Source organism: Impatiens glandulifera, chromosome 6 (genome assembly GCF_907164915.1).
Source record: "Impatiens glandulifera chromosome 6, dImpGla2.1, whole genome shotgun sequence".
Lineage (NCBI taxonomy): Eukaryota > Viridiplantae > Streptophyta > Magnoliopsida > Ericales > Balsaminaceae > Impatiens > Impatiens glandulifera.
In genome coordinates, this window is record NC_061867.1 from 15,380,555 (window position 1) to 15,403,710 (window position 23,156).

At 30.1% G+C, this 23,156-nt stretch overlaps 2 protein-coding genes and 2 non-coding genes across 4 annotated transcripts; 2 read left to right on the forward strand and 2 right to left on the reverse strand.

Moving 5' to 3' along the window:
• Positions 1 to 988: 988 nt before the first annotated feature.
• LOC124942852 (patellin-4-like) lies at positions 989 to 2,745 on the reverse strand. The gene is made up of 4 exons (XM_047483422.1): positions 1,917 to 2,745; positions 1,715 to 1,839; positions 1,499 to 1,640; positions 989 to 1,422 (listed from the first exon to the last, which is right to left on the reverse strand). Exons 1-4 carry the CDS (start codon positions 2,694 to 2,696, stop codon positions 1,168 to 1,170), a joined length of 1,302 nt encoding a protein of 433 aa, XP_047339378.1. The 5' UTR covers positions 2,697 to 2,745; the 3' UTR covers positions 989 to 1,167.
• A 6,763-nt stretch (positions 2,746 to 9,508) lies between these two features.
• Positions 9,509 to 9,580, forward strand: TRNAW-CCA. The gene has a single exon. It is a non-coding gene; the product is annotated as a tRNA-Trp (tRNA).
• Positions 9,581 to 13,112: 3,532 nt separating this feature from the next.
• On the forward strand, positions 13,113 to 13,184 carry TRNAW-CCA. The gene has a single exon. It is a non-coding gene; the product is annotated as a tRNA-Trp (tRNA).
• A 3,372-nt stretch (positions 13,185 to 16,556) lies between these two features.
• On the reverse strand, positions 16,557 to 20,040 carry LOC124941908 (protein CHUP1, chloroplastic-like). The gene is made up of 7 exons (XM_047482288.1): positions 18,931 to 20,040; positions 17,880 to 18,842; positions 17,589 to 17,720; positions 17,322 to 17,503; positions 17,129 to 17,240; positions 16,903 to 17,046; positions 16,557 to 16,831 (listed from the first exon to the last, which is right to left on the reverse strand). Exons 1-7 carry the CDS (start codon positions 19,675 to 19,677, stop codon positions 16,751 to 16,753), a joined length of 2,361 nt encoding a protein of 786 aa, XP_047338244.1. The 5' UTR covers positions 19,678 to 20,040; the 3' UTR covers positions 16,557 to 16,750.
• Between the last annotated feature and the right edge of the window lie 3,116 nt (positions 20,041 to 23,156).

The following is a 23,156-nucleotide window of genomic DNA, read 5'->3' on the forward strand; positions in this document are numbered from 1 at the left end:
TGTAAACTTATTACATGAAGAACAACCGAGGATCAAAATTGTTAATCAAAAGAAAGTTACATGTATGGTTTATGATTTATTCTTAATTGAGAAAGATAAAATTCAAAGTGTGATTAATGACTAAAGGATAAGTATCAAAACTAATATTTGGATGTCCATTCAAAACATTAATTAAGGTAATTACAACTCGTCTTCTAAATAGTAATTGAATATTGCACAAAAGAATAATTAACTTAAAAAAAAAAATAACTAGTTATATTGGGGAAGATATTAGTAAGATCTTTAATTTTTAGTTTTGTATAACACTTATGTAGTAATCCTACTAAATTGGTTTTTATGTTTAAGTTAATATTTATATATTTAGGTATCAAATGTATAATATCAATATTGTACTGATATTAAGGTATACCGAAATCAAGGTATATACCGAAATAATGTTAAGATAATGATATGAATTTTCTTATACCAAAATTTTCTGAAAGGTATAAAGTATGGATAAAAAATTAAGAAATATAGTACCGACCTACCCCTATTTAAAAGTCATTCTTGTTTTAGTTAATTTTAAATCTCTATTTGTGTATAACTAGTTAAGTTGTTAAATCTTGTGATCGAATCTAATTAAAAAATTAGTTATAATACAATTACGGGAGACTTTTAACAAAAAAAAATTAATAGCATATGTTTGTCGTTATATGATTGTTATTCTAGGTACCTATTGGACTAATCTCCGTCGCAAATATAGGTTAAATATGCGTCATTAATTGCCCATATCTTCTAAACATTGTTTATAGTTGCAAAATGGTTTTTTTTTTTTGGGTAAGATTATGATGTTGATAGTTTTTCACAAGTCCTTCTCTTATTGAATACACCACAACCATGGTAAGGCATAGCACAATAAAAGAGAGTTAGAAGCCTTAAAAAGTGTTAGGCAACCCCATTGGATAGCATCTCTTTAGGGTCGCGTAGGTTCCAATGCTGAGGAATCCCATGTGAAGTAATTTTAGGATACTATGTTTGATTGATTTGAAAACATAATATTTAATCATTAATCATTTGAATACATAATAGATACTCAATCTTCACAAAAACAATATTCAAAGTTCATAACAAAAAATAATTTCCCCAACCACAATGAATATAGAAGAAAAACAAATCAAAAACATTCAATCAACAAACACTCTTCTTCAACTTATATCGGTACAAAACCTTCTTCTTCTTGCTCGACGCATTCTCTATCGTCAACACAATTTTCCCAGCCTCGTTGTTCTTGAAAGTGTTCCGAATCGACCCCTCATTCATGTTCACCTTCTTTTCTTTTTGTACTAACACACTATAAGAACCCTCATCACTTGGCACAAATTCCTCCTTGTAATTCACTTCCCCTCCCAAAACTGTTAAATCCCAGATAAATGTGCTTCCAGCCTGCCCATAATTTAATTTTTTTATTTATTTAACAGTTATTACATTAAATCATACCCAAAATTTTGTATATACATACCTCTGGTGTGGGAATTTCAATAGTTTCAATAGAACCAGATTTGAGAATGAGCTCAGACACATCATCTTCAATTGAGAATTCAAAATCATTGTCTCTTTTAAAACCCCCATATTCAATTGGAATTTCCTCTATTGAAATATACCTATCAAAACAAATAAAGATATGTTTGAAATGATTTACATGACCATGTTTAATCAAACAAAATGAAAGTCTTACTTGAGTAGGATCTCGGTTTCTTTCCCGGGTCGGGCGAAGATGAATTTGCTCTTAGTTCTTTGAGTTAGGAAAGTAGACAAAAGGGTATTGGAAGCATAATACCAGAATGGTACATTAATGAATATCTGCAGAAGAAAATCAATCAGATTTCTAAATCAGTTAAATTTGTAAAGTTTAAGGAAACATGTCTCTAATATCTTACATTTCTAGCAACAAATTCTGGGTAATTCTCTTGAAGAAGATTGACAGCTTGTTTTGTGACTATTCGAAGTTCTTTCCTTGATGGGGATAACAAATTCTTCATATCATTGATTTCAATTAATGAATTGATTCCATCAGCCTTGAAATGAAGCTTCTTGATCCCCTTTTCCATCAACTGTACTCTCCATCTTATGAATTTTTCTCTGTTTTCCTCTGTTCCAAATGATTTCTGATAAAGCTCCTCGTTTTCGAGTGATCCAATGAATGAGTTGAAACAGATCGGGTGTCCTTCACGATCAGTTCCGTTTATGTAAGCTGAAACTGGGAGATCGAATGTGAGTTCTTCATTTAAGAGTGAATCTGCTTTGAATTCCTTACGCCATTGGAGGGTTTTCTTCAACATTTCAAATGCATCATTTGATTTGAACTCTTTAGATCTAAGAAATTTCAAGAGGATTACATCTGTTGATTCATGGATTTTGCTGGGTAAAAGAGGTATACCCCATAGAGAGATTTCTTTATCAACTTTCCCCTCCTCTTCTTCTTCTTCTTCTTCAGTACCCTGTTTCTTGAACAGGGTGTTTCCGATTATGGCTTCTTCAAGCTTCAATTTAAGCTCGTTTAATGCATCTTTCTCGTGATGTTTTAGATCAGAAAGAAAATTGCTTTCTTCCCTGTAAGAGGAACTTTTAAGAAGTACGGCGGGATTCGATTCATTGTCTGCTTTAACGGTGACAGATTCTGGCAACTGGGTTTCTGGAACTTGAACCTCCACAGTCATGGTGAATGAGAAGAAATGGAAGAAATGGATTTTGATAGAGATGAAGAGAGAGAGAAGATGCAACGGTTATATAATTTTGAAATACAGTAGAGCAAAGAGAGAAATAATTGCTTGCTTAGTTGGCAGACACCTCATAGGGTTGAGGAAACTGTTTTTTAGAAGATTCTGCCAGCATGTGTTATCACCAAACCAAGGACTTGTTTGTTGGATGTGTTTTATTTATGTTTATCAAATATATTTATTTTATTTTTGAAAATGTTACATGTATATTAAAAAATAACCAGACGTTTATAGATAAAAATATGACTTGAGAAAAAATAAATTATATAACATTAAAATAAGAAAAGAATATAAAGCACATTATGAGAAGGGTGATTAACTCCCCGACCAACTCCGCCGAATTTTCGAAATAAATCTTAGAAAATATCATAATAATGACATTATAAATGATAAGCATACATCTCAATTATTCTCTGATGACTATCTGATTTGAGAGAAATCTGCGAAACTTCAATGATGGTAGTCGTCCGATACGTATCATTTACAGTATTATTATTATAATATTTTATGAAATTCGTTCCGGAAAGCCCGTGAAATCGGTCAGGGAGGTAAATGTTCTTCTCGAGGACCTACGAGCTCGATAACATATTGGGTGGGTAACGTGGTTGTATTTTATTTTTATTATTTTATTTATTTTTTCATTTTATGTTTTATCTTAAACGATTTTTATCATTTTTAATATATATGAACTATTTAAAAAAAATAAATGATAGGTATTGTACTATATATTATATCTATTTAAAGTTTGATGTTTTCTTTTCAGCTAATAAGAAAATAATTTAGATTTAATGTTTATCAACTATGTTATTCATAAAAAAAAAAAAATTAAAAAATTATAAAAGTCGGCTTAAAGACCAAAAGGTCTTGATTTAATCTTGAAACGCTTTAAGTTTAAGGGGGCGTGGTTGTGGGGTGATATATTAGTTCTTCTTTATTTCAAAAAAAATAAAATAAAAGGTGTAAATATATTTTTTTAATAATAAATGTATTGAATGTATAATTAATTGTTAGAATTTGCAATGAAAAACAATTAAAGGTTTATAAGATGATATTTTGAATAAAATACAAAAGAAAGAGAAAGATCAATCATATGATCATATGCATAATTGCATATAGAGGAGCTGTCTTTAAATTTCATGTTAGTGATTCTGGCCAACTAGTAGTTCCTTTTTATTAAATTATTTGAAAATTAATTATTTCTATGACTCACTTTATTAATCTTTTTTATTGTTATGGATCTGGCAAAACCAAACAACTCAATGATTGAGTCATATCATGAATCTGTTTGACCTTTTGGTGCCAATGTTTTTATTTTCTTCTCAAAATGCATGTGATTGTATTGAGCAACAAATGAATAATACATCAAAATTAAAAAAAACAAAAAAAAAATATATATATATATATATATATATATATAGCCAATGGCCTAAAATGAAAGAATTAATATAAATTAGACATTTTGTTAATATAAATTAAGAATAATGATATAAATTCTTCTAGGTTGTTAGAGGACAGAGGCTTGACTTAAAATCTATAAAGATTTTTGTTATCATATACAGTAATATATTAATGAAATATTATCACATTATATTAGTTTTCTTCCTACAAGTTTAATTTAATGTTTATGGGTTGGTTGAAATTTGAGCTATTGTTATAACCTAGTTATTTGAAAATAATAATAATTGATGATAATTTTAAGAATATAATATTTTTTTAGTAAAAATACTTAAAATATATTAATATATAATGATAAAATAAAAAATAATAATTCAAAAACATAAGTTATTTTAATATTGGCTGAAATAATAAATTGAGGCTTCTTATTATGGATTAATTACAATTTGAGACCTCTTCTTTTGAACCTCACAATTTGAGGCTTCTAGTTGGAGGTCAATTGTAATTTGGGATCTCTTCTTTCGAACTTCACAATTTAGGGCTCCTTATTGGGACCAATTGCAATTTAGGACCTGTTATTTCGAGCCTCACAATTTGAGGTTTCGTATTGTCAAGTTTATACAAAATGAGGTTTTGCCCTAAAGGACGTGGACTTTCGTCAGAAAAAATATTACATGGCAACATTAGTATTATTTAGAATTAAATGTTATTGTTAATTTTTTAATTCATATTCGTTAGGGCAGAACCTCATTTTATACAAACTTGATAATGTAGAGCCCTAAATTGTGAGGTTCGAAAGAAGAGGTCTCAAATTGCGACTGGTCTCAATAAGGAGCCCCAAATTGTGAAGTTCAAAAGAAGAGGTCCCAAATTACAATTGATTCCAATAATGACCCCCAAATTGTGAAGTTCAAACGAAGAGGTCGCAAATTGCAATTAGCTTCCAACAAGGAGCCATAATTTGTTATTTCAGCCTTTTAATATTTTGGTTAATGAATTAAGTGTTGTGATGAATGAGATGGAAAGTGAGATAATAATTTTTTTTGTTATAGTTAATGAATAACACTAAATGAACAAGGTCTATAAATTGGATATAATCTATGTAATTCAATATTACATTAATACAATATATTCTTTATATTCTAACAATGTTCATATTCTCTTCGGGAAGTGTTCATGTTTGAGAATCAACATTGTTTTCTTATTTGAGTCATGTACCACGTTTCCAATAACACTAGTATTATAGGTTGCAAGCACAATATTTTTTTACCATCTACATATGCGCCCTTTTGGGACCAAGGATCATCGTAAAGTTATATGGGGTACAACATGTGACAAATGGAAGGCGAATTGACTCTATGGAAAATTAAAATCATCTCAAAATGATGCAAAGTTGTACTAATTAAGGTCACTCCGTCAATAAAACAGACCTCTAGGATGTCTTTATTTGAATTATTATCCAAGAGTGTGAATAGAGAATATGGATCCAAGAACTAGAGTTATGATTGACTTGAAAAATACAGGGATGAACTTGAAAAAAAGGAGAAAAACTAAACAAATACTTCATCATTAATGAATTAGATTGAAAAAAAAATAGGGAATTAGGGTCACCTTACTACAATAAGAAAATAAAATAAAATTATGTGGGCTTAAACTCACTTTGGCCCTAATGTAAATTCGCCGTGAGTATAACTTCATGTATGGAGAAATGGATGCATAATTTCCTTTGAGGGTCATACAAATCATCTTTTACGCATGTGGTGAATTGGAAGACGATAAAATACCATATAGACAACAAGGGTCTATGTTTAAGGGGACTCTCATATGAGAATGGTGTAGTAAATTTTTCTATAAAAAAGGATAATTACTAAGTAAAATTTGGAATTGATTGGTGGGGTGGTTCTCCAACAAAATATAATTGACCAATGTGGTGGAAAAGTCATTAACACATCATATGATGAATTTAGAAGTTGCTCAATGAGTCCGTGATTAGTGTTTCGTAGAACATTTGGTACATGGGTCATCTCTAGTCACGAAATTCCCCGACACAATTATTTTCAACTTAAAAATTAGGAAGAACCAATGTTTCCATGGGATCGAGTTTGGTTCCATTTGCGTACCATCCAAAATCTCCTTCGGGTGTTATGCTATGCTAGCCTAAGGGTAATTCCAGTTAAGCAACTTCCTAGGATCACCTGATCATTCTACAGACATTTAAAATAAGAAAATAAAATTGTATTACCCTTTATGGTAATTCAAGTAAAAAAAGTAATTATGAAGAGATTAAAAGTTATAGGTTCAATATGTTTTAAATAAAAATAAATGTCATGATTGTGGGACTTTCATACTAGTTTCCAACTTTAAAAAGATTATACAAGCAAATTTGAACTACGAGTCGCATTATCTACTAACATAATATGTAACTGACTATACTATGTTATTTTATAATTTGAACTACGAGTCACATTATCTACTAACATAATATGTAACTAACTATACTATAACTATACTATGTTATTTTATTTATTAATAATAATATAAAACTATTATATTTATAAAGATAACATAAAAAAACATTGAAAGAAATAAGAACTAAGAACAAATTTAATTTTTCTCTTAGGACACCACAAGTGGTAGGATGGTACTATGTGTTTCTCTATAAGTTGGTATACTTACATATGATTTTTTTTTTTTAAGGTGGATGATTTTTTCATGTACACCGGTATTGATCTTGGGAGAATTATTGAACTCAACGATGATACTCAATTAGGGCAGGAAAATGGTTGAGGTTAGAATCAGGGTGCATCATTCCGATTCACATAGTTGTTATTCTGAATCTATTTGTGTTGATAATGAGATATATGTGTATAAAGGTGTTGTATGGACAAAACATTATATTGTCATATCTCCTTCACTTGGATCCTCTTCATCGGAACACGAAGTGAAGTCTTTGTCAAATGCTCTTGTGTTAGAGTCATCGACTTCAAATATGCTAACAAGAGAGTCAATGATAACCCCATTTTACGTTGATTGGATCCGTATGGATAGCCTTGTAGATGTTGAAAGGCTAGTTATTGAGATAACAAATTTAAAGATATTTGATATGATTGGGAGGAAGGTTGAGTAGGCTAAGGCTGGATTAAATGAGCCAACACATTCTCAAGTTGAGACGGAGTATATGTCTTCACAATCACACCCCTCGAGTTGCGATGCCACCACAAATGTTGAAAATGGGGGAGGAGACAAGTAGTGGTTTATCAAGAGTTGAGTTCATCAACTCCCAGTTCTATTTTGATTTTTGTTCGAAAAATAAATGATTGACGAGTTAGAAAATAAATTATAGTCACATGTAGAAGATATAATCCAAGCAATTCTTATTTGAACACTTTATCATGAGATTAATGTTTTTGAATTGTCAATTTTCATTCACGATGTGTCTATTGAGGAATCGATTGTTTTGAGCTAGATTATAATGTTAACGAGAAAATCCAAGTAAAAATTCTCGATACATAATATGACGATGAATGGAAAAAAATTCCCCATGAAGGAGGTCTTTGAATTAGAGACTAAAGTGTGGCCCAATGTACACGAGATTTCACCCCTCCCGTATACTTTATATCCAATCCTTTCTTCATAAAAAAGCTACTGAAGTTAAATGATCTACCGTAGGGTTATATGCAAGAAGAAAAATATGTCTTGAAGTTGAGGAATAGTTCTTTCGACTAGATTTTTATCAATGATTGGAAATATTATTGCTTGGAACATTTATGAGATAAATGATGGTTTGAAGAGAGACGTCATTAAAACATTAATGAAAATCATTGGTTGTGGTATATACTTTTTAGTGAGACTAAAATTCAAAGGATGGATTAATGGATTGTAAGTGATCTATGTAATTGATGGTTATGTGGTTGGGAGGCTCTTGATTCTATTGGGGCATCGGGTAGAATTCTTGTTCCATAGAATGAAGACATGTATGAGAAAATAAATATTAATTTGGGTAGATACTCGATTAGCATTCACTTAAGAAATAGGGAGGATAATCTTCGATGGGTAATTTATGCGGCCTATAGGTCGGTTTTTTCACAATTTAAAATGAGTTCTTTAATGAGATGAAGAGAGTCACTAGTCTTTGAGACCTACTATTTTACGGTCATATGAACGAAGTTAGATGCCCGTCTAAAAGAAATGGGTCAATAAGCCTAGTAATCTAATGCGCGAGTTCTTAAAGATAATTGAAGATTAACTTGTCTTTGGAAGGTGGTCAATTCACCTTTAGTAGAGGTAATAACAATAGGGTCACATTTATTCTCATATCTATATATTATTAATTAGTGAATCAATTTTTTTGAGGGGTTTCTAATATATTTCAAAAGGTCTTTCATGGAATTGTTCAGATCACCGACTAATCTTGATAAAATGTTGAGTGATGGTGAGAACATGTCGATCACTTAGATTCAAAAATACATGGTTGGTCAAGGAATGCTTTATATAGTGTGTGTACAATCATGGTGGCTGAGCCATACATTGGTTGGTCTTCATCTAAGTAATTTCTTTGTGAATTTAAGGAATCTATATAAGCTTCTCAAAAGTTGGTTCATGGGGGATTGTGTTATATTTTGTGTTAAAATTAATGACTTATGTAATGAAATTAATGTCATTGATGGGGCTGAAGAGATTTGTGAACTCTCTGCAGAGGAGGTTAGTTCTCGAATTCACATTGTTAGAAAGTTGATTGTGATCTGTAAGGACGGAAAAATTGGGACACGCCAACGTAGTAGAACTACATGGTTAAGAGTCGGGGATAGAAACACCAATTTTTCAATGAGATCTTTAATGTGTGAGCAAGAAATAATGTGATTAATTTGATCTCAGTCGAAGGGAAAGTTCATAATAGTGAACTATAAATCTTTAGGAGTATTGTCAAGTTCTATAAGGGTTTGTCAAAGGAGACATTTAAGGAAAAACCTAAATTGAATGATATTACTTTTGAATAAATTAGTACAATAAAAAAGGATATGTTGGAGGCTCGTTTTACGATGGAGGAGGTTGAGAGGGCCATTAAAGGGTGCGAAAATGATAAAGCGTCAAGATGCGATGAGTTTACTTTGACTTTTTTAAGAAGTCATGGCATTTTCTTAAGATTGGAATATGGAAACAATTGATCATTTTTATCATTTCGGATCACTTGTATACTTATTAGTCCGGTTGGTTCGAATTATATATTATATCCAATTACTTATATTAAAGATTGCAAAATAAATAAATAATGCTTAATAAAAAAATATTTTAAATTGTATTTTCTAAGTTAAATAATAATGACAATAAATATTTAAAATGTAGATAAATTTTCAAAAGGATCTGTGGCGCAATGGTAGCGCGTCTGACTCCAGATCAGAAGGTTGCGTGTTCGATTCACGTCAGGTTCAAAGAATTCTAATTTTTTTCTCTTTCAAATGATCACCGTCGAGTAACATTTTTGTGAACTTAAAATAAATCTGCGTAAACTTCTCAAAAGTGGGTTCGTGATTGTGCTATATTTTGTGCTAAATAAATGACTTATATAATTAAATTAATGTCATTGATGAGGCTAAGAAGATTCGTGAACTCTCTACGAAAGAGGTTTATTTTCAGATTTATTTTGTTAGTAAGTTGTTCGCTGTATGTAAGGAGAAAGAAATTGTGGCACGTTAGCGTAGCGGAGCTACATGTTAAGAGTTCGTGGGTATAAAAAACCAAACGAAAGAGGTTTATTTTCAGATTTATTTTGTTAGCAAGTTGTTCGCTGTATGTAAGGAGAAAGAAATTGTGGCACGTTAGCGTAGCGGAGCTACATGTTAAGAGTTCGTGGGTATAAAAAACCAAATTTTTTAATAAGATCTCTAACGTGCAAGAAAGAAATAATGTGATTAATTTAATCTCGATCGAGCGGATCTTAATTCTTAATGATAATGAACCAGAAATCTCTACAAGTATTGTCAAGTTCTATAAAGGTTTGTTTTAGAAGTCATTAAAGGTCAAACATAAATTGAATGGTATTGTTTTGATTTAATTAGTATAGTGCAAAAAGATATGTTGGAGGTTGTTATTCGACGAAGGAGGTTGAGGAGGTCGTTAAGGGATGCGAAAGTGATAAGCCGCCAAGATGCCACAAATTTATTTTAACTTTTTTTAAGTAGGCATGGTCTTTACTTAAGACTGGAATTATGGAAACAATTGATCATTTTTATAGTTTCTCATCATTTAACAAGAGTTGGAACTCTACTTTGATACGTTTCCTTCATAAATTCTAGGGACTATTGACGTGAATAATTTTAGGCTTATCAGTCTCGTTTCATCCTTATATAAGATTGTCTTAAAATGTTTGTCTAATAGGTTGCGGAGGGATTTAGAGACGGTCATATCTAATAATCAGATAGCGTTCAACAAAAGTAGTCAAATCTATGACGTGGTATTAATAGACAATGAACGCATTGACTCAACTAATTCAGGAGGCGACAAATAAGCTTTTGTCAAGTTAGACATCGAAAACCTTATGATCACGTCAGTTGGAGATTTTTGTTTGATGTAATTGAAATAATGGAATGAGTGTGAAATTGATTGGTTATATTAGATTTTGCCTCTCGACAGTTATGTTTTAAGTCATTATAAATGAGAGTTCTCATGGACTTTTCGAGGGATCACACATTGTGATCCACTCTCATTTCTTATTCATCGTTGTTATGGAAGCCCTCTAAAAAATGATAGCCTTCGAAAAAAACTCGGGATTCATCTATAAAGTGACTTGTGTGACAAGAATGCATCATTTTTCATATCACATTTGTTTTCACTGATGACACACTCTACATGGTTCAGGCCACCTTCAAGAATTTTAAGCATCTTCAGGATATTTATGGTTATTTGGTGCCTCTTTCGTTTTTTGAGTTAAACTTAATAAGTCACACATCTTTTTCTCAATACTATTTTGAATAGAAGGAGGTTGAGGTTGACAAATATTGTGGGGTTCAAAATTGGTGTTCTTTCGTCAACCTATCTTGGTATGTCATTGGGTGCTAAATTACGATTCAAAGTCTCTTGGGATTAAGGTTGTTCATCGGTTTAGTTTTTAGATTATTCAAGTACCTCGGTTCGGGTTCCTCGAATTTTATTTTTTTTACGCTAATTCAAAAATCGAACCGAGTTCGGTTTTTTTAAATTATAATCCCAAATATATTTTTTTAAATTATAATCCAAAACTATACAAAAAGTACAAATTTTTTCTTAGTGAATAACCATCAAGATTCGAATAGGCGATTGAATGACAAAGGTGAAGCGGTGCTAGTGGTGGTGGTGACTAGAAATAGCGACGGTGACGTTGGTGAGTGATTTTAAGCAAGGAAGATGGAGGGATAGAGATTAGAGATTTGGAGTATACATTAAGGTGGTTGCGAGCTAGAGGAAGAGAGATAAAGATTAGAGATTTGGACTTTGGAGTAGAGATATGTTAAGGATGGGTGGAAGTCAGAGTGATAGAGATAAAGACTTGGAGTAGAGATAGGTCGAGTGTGGGTGGCGGCAAAGAAATGAAATAGATCTAATTTAATATCTAATAAAATAAATAATAATAATAATAATAAATGTTTTCGGTTTGATTTCAAGTAAAACCTAAACTTGAAAATCAAATAAAAACTATATTCGAATTTGAATTCGTTTTGATCAAAAATAAAATTTGAATTCGATGAATTTGGTTTCAGTCGGCTATTCAGTTCAGACCAAATATTGAACAACCCTACTTGGGATTAGATTATCTCTAAAATGAAAGGTAAGTTATTTAGATGGAAAAACAAAATAATATAAAACATGATCGATTAATCTTCATTAAGAGTGTGTTATCATATGCCTACATATATAATGTATAATTTTGAAAAAGTGTAAATATATATTTTTTAAATAAATGCCTTGAATGTATAATTGTTTAAATTTGCAATGAAAAACAATCAAGATGATAAATTGAATAAAAGAAGAAAAAAAAAGATCAATTCAATGATGATCATATACATATTGAGAAATTTGCTTGTAAATATGACTTTATTAATGGGAAATTGATGCATAATTTCCTATGAGGGTTTGACAAGTTGTTTTTCAGTTCCTTTCACACATACAGTGAATTGGAAGACGGTAAAACGCTATTAGCATTTCAAAGAACATTTTGTAAAGGGGACATCTCTTATCGTAAAATTCTCGACACATTTATTTTTAACTTAACAAGGAGGAAGAACTAGAGGATGGTTTGGTTCCATTGGCGTACCCTCCAAAATGTCCTTTGAATCATGTTAGTCCAAGGGTAAGGCTAGTTAAGAGGCTCCCTAGGCCACCCATACCACAAATATTTAAAATAAGAAAACAAAAGTTTACTACTTCATCAAGGTAACTTGACTAGATAATGATTTGTACAAACTTAACCTATGATCAATTTGTTATAATTTATAATTATCTAGATATTATTAAATATTATAACTATGATAAGTGTTTTAATAGAAAATGCATTACATTGTTATCAATCTATTCCATTATTATTAAGACACGCAAATTATGTAATATATAAGATTACTTTACATTTGCGCATCGCACAGATAACATACTAGGGTTAATTTATAAAACAATCAAATCTTGTTAACAAAATTAAGCTCAAATTTATAAAAAATATTAAAATTTTAAAACAAATTGGTCCTTAAAAAAATAAGTTCCATGTAATTAATATTGAATATCCGTCACTTTGGAACCCAATAATTTCGGATCACTTATATAACCTTTTTTTCGCATTTTTGTCCGGTTGGTTCGGGTTATTTATTATATTCCGTTACTTATGTTAAGGATTGTGAAGTAAATAGATAAGGCTTAATAAAAAAAAATATTAAATTGTGTTTCCTAAGTAAAATAATATTCACAATGAATTAAAAATATTTACATATATTTTCAAAAGGATCTGTGGCGCAATGGTAGCGCGTCTGACTCCAGATCAAAAGGTTGCGTGTTTGATTCATGTCAGGTTCAAATGATTTATATTTAAATTTTTTTCTCTTTCAAATGATCTCCATCGAGTAACATTTTTGTGCACTTAAAGATTTGCGTAAACTTCTCAAAAGTTGGTTCCTAAAAGATCGTGCTATATTTCGTAAACTCTCTGCGGAGTAAGTTAGTTCTCGAATTCACATTGTTAGTAAATAGCTCGATATAGATAAGGAGAAAAAAATTGGGGCACGCTAGCATAGTAGAGCTACATGTTAATAGTCGGGGATAGAAATACTAAATTTTTTATGGGATCTCTAACGTGCAAATAATAAATAATGTGATTCATTTAATCTCGATTGAGGGGGAAGTTAATGATAGTGAACTAAAAATCTCTACAAGTATTGTCAAAATCTATAAGAGTTTGTTTTATGAGTCATTTAAGGTCAGGTCTGAATTTAATGGTATTGTTTTTTATTTAATTAGTACAGCGCAAAAGATATGTTGGAGGTTCGTTTTTCGACGGGAGGTTGAGGAGAGACCATTAAGGGGTGCGAAACTTATAAAGCGCCAAGATGCGACAAGTTACTTTGATTTTTTTAAGAAAGTAGGGTCTTTCCTTAAGACTGGAATTATGGAAACAATTGATCATTTTTATTGTTTCTTATCATTTGACAAGAATTGAAATTCTACTTTGATATGTCTCATTCATCAATTTTAGGGACTATTGACGTCAATAAATTTAGACATATCAGTCTCGTTTCATCTTTATATAAGATTGTCTCAAAATATTTGGTCAATAGATTGCGGAGGATTTTAGAGACAATCATATCTAGTAATTAGATGACGTTCAACAAAGGTCGTCAAATTAATGATACGGTATTAATAGACAATGGGTGCATTAACTCAACTAATTCAGGATGCGACAAATGTGATTTTTGTAAAGTTAGACATCGAAAACCTTATGATCACGTCAATTGGGGTTTTTATTTGATGTAATGGACATAATGGGAGTGGGTGTGAAATTGATTGGCTAGATTAGATTTTACCTCTCGACGGTTAAGTTTTAAGTCATTGTAAATGAGAGTTCTTATAATTTTTTGAGAGCTCCCGAGGGATCACATAGGGTGATCCTCTCTCAATTCTTATTCGTTATTATTATGAAAGTTCTCTAAAAATGATGGTCTTAGTAAAAAAACTCAAGATTTATCTGTAGAGTAAGTTTAAGTTATGCGACAATAAGGCATCATTTTGTTATATCACATTTGTTTTTGTTGATGTCACACTCTGCATGGTTTACGCGACCTATAGGAATTTTAAGCATCTTCGGGATATTTATGATTATTCGATGTTTCTTCTGATCTTCAAGTTAATCTTAATAAGTTAGACATTTTTGTCTCAAATATTATTTTGAATAGAAAGAGGTTGAGGTTGACAAATATTATGAAATTCAAGTACTCTTTGTCAAGCTATATTGGTATGTAATTTAGTGCTAAATTACGATCCAACGTCTCTTGGGATTAGGTTTGTTCATCGGTTTAGTTTTTAGGTTCAAGTTCATCGGTTCAGGTTTCTCGGATTTTTATTTTTTTAAACTAATTCGAAAACCGAACCAAATTTGAATAAAACCGAATCAAATATGATTTTTTTAAAATTCGGAAACTTATATATATTATTTTTGGAAAGGACAGAAGAATTAAATTCAAAACAGAATGTCCTTTTATAAATAAAAAAAAAAGGGCCCCTTGGTGCATTTGCTTGATGGCACAAATGTAGAAGGGACGGCACAAGGCAAGCGAAGTCTACGAGTTTGATTCCTTAATTTCCTTAATTTCAACTCTATCGGCCACCTAGTTGACGAACAATGGTCGGCCAACCGATTTCATGATGAAACATGCATCACTTTATACCAACACACGATACACAACCAGGTTTCTAAAACTAATTCAAAGCTAATACTGGTATAGAGTGTCGACTAAAACCAGTTTTAAACTATCATATTGGAACATTTTTTTTTAGTAAAAGAATATATACAATGTTTTAAAACGACAACACAAACTATGTCATAAGCAACCTGCCGTATTTTCAAACTTAACATTAAGGCATTCATATAATTCAACTCTATCAAACATCTAAGAACCACCCTATCTTCTCTTCCTCCATCTCTAATGGGTTTTTCTAGACCTCCGATGCTTTGTGATCCTCGCGAATTTTACTCGAAAAGGGCTTTGATAGAGGTCGGGGAGAGATAAATAGGTTGGAGAGGAAGGAAGGGAAAGAGCAATATTTGTTTGGTTTGTTTAAGGATGTCAATTTGAAACCGCACCGCGAAAATCGAACTGAATTGTCCCGTTTAAGACGATTTTTCCCCAAAACCGAACGGGGATAGGCTGGGATGATATTTATGTCCCTCGACCCGCCCCGGTCTTACCCCATTTCTGCAATTTTATATAATTTTATTATATAATTATTTTATTTTAAAAAGAATTATTAACGGTGTCTCGCGGGAATTCCCTGAAATTGAAATAAATTGAACGAGACGGAGATGATATTAAAAAAATCCCTGAAATAAAAACGGAATAGAGATGATAAATGCATTTAGCCCTGAACCGCCCCATTATTGTCCCTAAGTTTGCGCAGCCTTTTTTATTTTTTGTCTTCATCCTATAAAACAAAATAAAACAAGCAAATAACCATTAATGAAGGTATATAGCTTTATTTTAAGATTATCTAATATATAAAATTATATAATTAAGGTGTAAATTTAAGGAGTCTACAATTATAAAATCACCTAGCTCTTATTTGAGTTATGTGAATAATGTTATTCGGTATAATATTATGAAAAGTTGATTTATTCGTACAAAATTTAAAAATTATTAATATTTAATGAAAAAATATATATATTAAAAAGTAAATAAATAATAATTTAATATTTTAATTGATTTGACTGGAAAAATAAAAATGAAAAGATGATTTATTATTTAAATAATTAAATAACGAATGATTAATTTAAATAATCCTTACCCAATAAGGCTCATTTACACTATAGCAAGATTTTGTAACTTTGACTTCTAAACTATATAATATATGTTGAGACTCTTGTTCTAACTTTTTCTTTTGCTTGAATTGTACTAATCAACTTAGCAACAAACACAATATATGCTTTGAACCCACAATATTTAAAAATATATTATTAGAATCTTATCAAAAATACAAACAATTTATTGGTATAACAAAGTTTTACAAGATTATTTGATATAAATATTTGGAATCATCTTAACAAACTCATGACTAGATAAAATGAAAACACTATCGAGGCATAACTCTAGTTTTTTAATGTCTCGCCAATTTATTAATAACGCAATGAAACTTATAAATTTCGCAAAAACCTACCAAACATTCATAGTGGGTGGGGAATTTGATTTTGCAGAGTTCATTTATTATTAAACCAAACAAGGCCTAAATACAACAATACACCTTCCCAATATTACATATCATATATAAATGTATATATTATGTGAAGAACAACATAACTTACACCAATTCAATCAATTCCCATGAAATATAATAATATTCCTTTGAACAGAGCTTACTGAGTTTGTAAGCTAATTCTATTTCTTGTTCAAAACAAGGCCAAAATTCCTAACTTCCTCGAAAGCTCGCATCGTTTCTCCGTCGAATCCTCCTGCAAACTGCAATCGAAAATGAACCATATAAATTACTTATGTCAATTGGTCATGTTTCATGTTTTCTACAAACAAACCTGATGAATTCGAAAGGCGAATCTAACTCCTTGCAATAGCATATAATCCATAGAAGAATCTTTCTCGGTTGTGTTCTTCGATTGAAGCTCCGTTGTCACACGTTTCATGTACTTCTTTGCCAATTTAACCGACCCGAGTTTAATCTGTTAACACATTGTTATTGTTGTTAAACAAAATTGAACCAACTCTAATGCACATATTTTCATTTTTTAGTTTTATTCTTACCTTGCTCACTATTCCGCTATCAAGTATCCAATCAGTTGGAATTTGAAACTCTTTGCAATTGCGAATTAGTGATTCTCTGCTTCGAAGAAGGTCATAAACGGTTCTCTCCATCCTAAAAGAATAAAACCAATGTCAGGACATTGAAAATATTGTTTTTCTAACGTTAATTTCATGAGAATGATCCTCTACTTACTTCTCGGACAAATTGACCATTTTCTTTAGCCCGACATCGCATGTCAAATGACGATTATCGTCATAAGTCGATACTTCTTGCTCCAGTTTCTTGAGATCCTTATAACAAAACGCTGCCTCCCTCATTGTGTCGGCTTTCTTCTCTGGCCAATTGAAATGCTTAAGAACCGCCCTTTCGTCCACCTAAACAAGCCCATTCGCAATTTAAAAAAAAGATTGCAAGTTTATTATAAGGGATGGAAATTTACTAGAGAAAATAATGACTTACGAGGAAACCGAGTTCATCGTCGAGCCACTTAACAAACGCAACGACGTCTTCAATGTCTTGATAGACAGCCTCGTTAACTTCTCGAATCAAGAAGTTAACGAATTCTCCTTGTGTCTCGACATCTGCCTTTATCTACACACAATGAAACAACTTGTCTAAGAATTTTCAAAAAAACAAAACTTAAGTTATGACATAACATATGTAGTCATAAACAACCAGCAAAACTTCAAAATAGGCTAAATCAAAAAAACTAAATTTTCTTTTTTCGAATTCAAATTCAAATAATCTTACCGCTAGTAAATGAGAAGAACGGTTCTCAATTTCACCAATCATGCTACTCCTGGCATTGGCTACATCAGGGGAATCACAAATAGCTCCACCCAATGAATCTTTTCTCGAATCCCTTTTCATGAGGGAATGATAGAATTCAACTACCTCGGGGACCCTTTGAACCACGCCAATGGAGGCTTTAGCCGCGAATTTTGGTGGCGGAGGTGGTGGTGGTGGTGGAGGAGGTGGAGGAAGAACTCTTTTCCCGGAATCTTCTACTTTTTGCTCGATCAAAACCACATTAGAAGAAGGCAGAAGAATTCTCTTCCCCAAATCTTCTTCTTTATGATCATTTGAAACTGAACTTGTAGAAGGCCTAGGCGGGGGATTTGGAACTCTTAATGCCCGTTTTTCGACATCAAATGAAGAAGTTAGCCTAGCAATCTCCTGCCCATAACCAAACAATTGATGGTTTTGAACAATAATATGATCATCATCATCATTATCATCAGCTAGTTCATTCTCCATTTCCTTTGAACAGATAAAACCATCAGATTGTCTTCTCTTATTCAGCATTATGTCATCAATGGTGAATTTCGATCCACTTATGGAATGTCTACGTCCTGGACTACGAAGATCAACCACCCACTTTTTATCCAACCCATTTCCATCAAGATTATCCACATTCGAAACATCTTCATCGGTTATAGGCCATTTCTTCAATTTCTTGATCAAACTCATCTCATCTTTTCTCGAAAAATTTACTGATGCAGGTGATGATTCATTCTCTCTTTCGTTAAAATTCGATTCACTTGTTTTATTTGAAAGCTCATTTCGCAAACAAGAGTTAACCCATCTCAGATAAACAAGTTCTTCAACCTCATTTAGCCTACTTATCTGTAATCCTTCTACTTGCTTAGACAAATCTTCATTTGTTAACCTTAAAACTGAAGCTTCTTCCTTAATTTTAGCAACAACTTCATTCTAAACAATAACAAATACACAATTATCAAGATTTATGAACAATTTAATTAAGAAGCTATGAAAATCTAAATCTAGATGAATTTAATACCTCTGTTTGCTGGGATTCTATTGATGAAAGTCTGCAAGAAAGATTTCTTTTTTGAAGCTGAAGCTCCTTGTTAAGCCGCCTCAATTCGACCACTTCCATCTCGTGATTACTCGAACTGCGATGAACTTGGGATGAATCATCATGACTAGTTGATAGACTTATGATCAGTTGTTCATTGAGGGTTTCTTTCTCTGTTTCCAATAACTCAACTTTTTGAACAAGGCTTTCGATTTCACTTTTCTTCAATTCAATCACCCTTTCAAGCTCCAAGAGTTTTGGGTTTCTCTTACATTCAAATAACTCAGCTTGAAGTTTAGATTCCCTGTCTTTAGATTCTTGAAGCAAGCTTCTAAGCTGATCAATCTCAACCAATAGATCTCTGGATCCAGATGTTTTCGTCCTTTGGATAGGAACTGCTTGAGGATGAACTTGTGCAGCATTGTAAGAACAAGATAAATCGTTGATAAGTGATCGTTTGGTTCGGGCATTTGGAGGAATTCCTGGGTTGTTGTTGTTGTTGTTGTTGTTGTTGTTGGAGGTTGTGAGGGGAAGTTTCTTGGTTTGAACTGCGGATTGGGTTTTTGTTTTCTTGTCTCCGGCTAGACCTTTCACAAGCTGAGAACTCCAAGAAGATCTTAATTTCGTTGAATTGGTATTTCCTTTGACAAAACTGGCTTTTGGGGGTTGGTTTTGATCGGAAAATCTTGATGGTTTTGATTTATTCTCAGATGGGTTATCTTCCCTCATTTCTTAACAAATAGAATAAAGAGATTAGAAATGGAATAAGGGGAAATGAAGGTAGACAAGAACAAGAACAAGAACGGAGGAATGAAATTAAGCACAGTCAAAATGATCCATTTTCAAATTGAGAGAGAAAGAGAGAGAGAGGGAGAGATTCAAAGTTTGAATTTTTGTGAGCTGAATTGGCAGCTTATTGAAAGAGAGGAAGAGGAGAGAGATAGAGAGAGACTTGACATTGGAGAGCATTGGGGTTAGAGCTTGGCTTGGGGACGCTCCCACGTATGGTATGCTTGGGAGAGAAAAGTGGCACAGTTTGAGGCAGCTTTTCTTTATTGTCACTCTCTCTCTCTTCTCATTTCTGTATTTGAAATTTGAATTTTACTTCCTTAATGGGGTATATAACGGTAACCCTAATTTTTTGAACACTTTATTTTAGTACTAGTGTGCTTGTTTGAAATTAGATTTAAATCATTTTATTTTAGTTGTCTGAAATAATATTTTAATATAAAGATTTCCACAATCTCTTTGAATACCACAGTAATAAATGTTTCCTTAATTTTTTTTCCTAAAAAACTAATGTTTTTTAATCAAGAAAAAAATACTTATTTTGTAGGCATTTTATAAAATAAAAGTTGTCCCACGGTAATAGAGATTGGTATTTATATCTCTATTCATCTGGCACGAAAATTATAAATACAATTAAACATATAAAATTATCAATATATTTATTTATTTATTATATTTTATAAAAGTTTGAAGTTTATTTCTTTATAATAATATAAATTTTCAATCCATTATAATATATATTATATTAAAAAAAAATATGTTTATAAATACATTTTTAGAAAATATTAAACAGAACAAAAAGAAGAGGGTAGTAAAAAAAAATTTCAAAATAAAATAGGAATGTAAATTCTAACGTACCATTATATCCCTACTTTTTAAGTAAATAATTTGTGAATTATATAGAATTGTTGGTGATTTTAAGAAGTTTAATATATTTTTTTTTTAAGTTAAAATTTATTAATATATAATTTATTTATTTTTAAAATAAAAAATATTTTAATATTTTAATTAATTAATTTAGTGTTTTTATTTTACTTTTTAATGAAAAATAATAATAAAATGATTAAGTTAAAATATTAAGATGGATCAAACCAAATAAGGTCACGTTGGTTATTGGGGTGGGGATAAAAGCAGATTTTTTTTATTTAACCTTTTTGGTGTAAAAATTAAAATAATAGTTTTTTAAAATATATATATATATATACTTAATTACCTTTGAAAATGGGTATTTTATATATTTAAAATGATATATTTATTTGATAAAAAGAAGGTAGATGTGATGTTTGGGTTTTTGATAAAATAAAATAAAAAAGTTTCAAGCAAATTCTAAGGAAGGTATAGTCATTTTTAAGAATGTTACAAGCATTTTTTTTAATAATTATGAAATTTTATTTTAATAATATTAAAGAATATTTATAGAAAAATAATTATAAGAAACACTTATAAACTAAATATCCAAAATTATAAACTTCATAACAAACTAATTTTAAGAAAATAGAATAACATAAGAGTGAATAATATTTTTTTTCTTTCAAAAAAGTGATTAATTGGATAAAACTTCTTATAAAATTAAAATGAATATATAGCTTATATGTTAGAAAAATAGAAACCTATATTATAGTTTAATTTATTATTTAAAATTTCATATTATTTATTTTTAAAAACAAACAAACCTAATATTTTTTTCAGTTATAACCATAATAATTGATTTTTTTAACTCAAAAAAGGAATCAACTTCCTTTTATAACTGATTTGACCAGTAAAAGAGGGTATGGAAATTTGAGCTTCTTTGATAAAATAGAAAACTTCTCTATTATTTGTATGATTTCAGAATTATTTGAATTCAAATTTAAATTATATAAATAATAATTTATTATTTTAATTAAATTTTAAGTCAAACTTCACTTTTTCAAAACCACTTTCTCTTCAAAGTACAAATCCCATATTACAACAATCATATAATAATAAAACTCATTTACAACCTTACTTTCTTTTCTCAAAATCAAATTAAATTAATTATTTTTCAATCAAACTATTAATAATTTAATTAATTAAAAATTCAAATAACTTATTTTTTTTATCACACAATTAAAACAAATAATAAAAATAAACCATTATATAATTCAACATCAAATTAGCTTTTATTTTTTATTTTTTTATTAAAATCTTTATATATCACATTTGATCACTTTTTAATTATTCAAATCACTCCATTAATATATGGAAATACTAAAATATATTTACTTCACTCTTACAAAATTTAAACAAAAAATATTAAAATAATTCAACCAAATAAAAACTTATATAATTTACATTTTTATCAAATATAATCAATCTTTTTAAAACCCAATAAAAATCTCAAATAACTTAAAATCAAACAAACTCTAAGAATAGCTTTTCCGAAAGATTGAAAAAAAAAATACTTGGACAAAAAAAACAATCAAAAACTAAGAATAGAAAAAGATCCGGCATAGTTTTTTTTTAACATTACATGACCAAAACAATCAATAATTAAATTATCTCATTCAAATATTAATCTAGATAAATAATATTTAAAATATAACTTTAATATATATATTCATACATTTATTCATAATTTCTTATTAAAACCCAACTTGAATTCCAAATATAACAAAGTAATTATTGTGGTCTTAATCAATAATGACAATAACGAAATTAGAAATTGTAAACTTTAGCTTAGCTTTAGCTTGTTTAGTATATATTTTGAGCTCGTCTCAAACACGATTCAAACTTTTAACTTTTATATTATAGTTCAAGTTCGACGAGTTCGTTCAGAATCTAGAGGAAGATTTTAAATGAGTTTCGCATTTCTTTCTCTAAACGTACATGTTCATAAGCCTATAAACGATCCTCTAAACGAACATTTATAAGAATTTTTAAACAAACATATTTAAGAATTGACGAGCATAAAATCTACAAGTTCGTTAAAATTTTCAAATGAGCTCATTAAAACTAACGAATCAAACAACTTTTTACAAAATTGAGATTCAAATAACTAACTATAACTTTATTCATTTATATCCCTAATTATAACTTATTATTATTCCTTGAAAGATCTTTAATTTCACAACAGCCAAAGATTAATTTCTAAATAATCGTAATTATTAATTTTATTTTATATTCAATTAACTCTCACCATTTTTCAATTAAATACCTTAACATCATGGATAATAAAAAAAACAATAAATCAACATTAATAATTATGAAAAAGATAATTAATTATTATAACTAAAAAAGGAATCTTTTGCCTATGTATGACATAAATGAGATTATTTAAAATTTAAAATTTTCAAAAATTATAAAGTTACATATTTGAAAATAAAAACAATTTTTTTTCAATCTTAATCTAAAAAATTATCAAAAAGTTATTTTTCATACACTATCCCTTAAAATATAAA

Bases quoted from the DNA above. Each gene is read 5' to 3' on its own strand.
- LOC124942852 (XM_047483422.1), bottom strand. From the start codon at position 2,696: ATGACTGTGGAGGTTCAAGTTCCAGAAACCCAGTTGCCAGAATCTGTC. The intron at 1,840-1,916 runs GTAAGATATTAG...TTTCTTCTGCAG, and splicing joins CAGAATTTGTTGCTAGAAAT to ATATTCATTAATGTACCATT. The intron at 1,423-1,498 runs GTATGTATATAC...AATTATGGGCAG, and splicing joins TTGAAATTCCCACACCAGAG to GCTGGAAGCACATTTATCTG.
- LOC124941908 (XM_047482288.1), bottom strand. From the start codon at position 19,677: ATGAGGGAAGATAACCCATCTGAGAATAAATCAAAACCATCAAGATTT. The intron at 17,504-17,588 runs GTAAGTCATTAT...GGGCTTGTTTAG, and splicing joins ACGATGAACTCGGTTTCCTC to GTGGACGAAAGGGCGGTTCT. The intron at 17,047-17,128 runs GTAAGAATAAAA...ATGTGTTAACAG, and splicing joins ATAGCGGAATAGTGAGCAAG to ATTAAACTCGGGTCGGTTAA.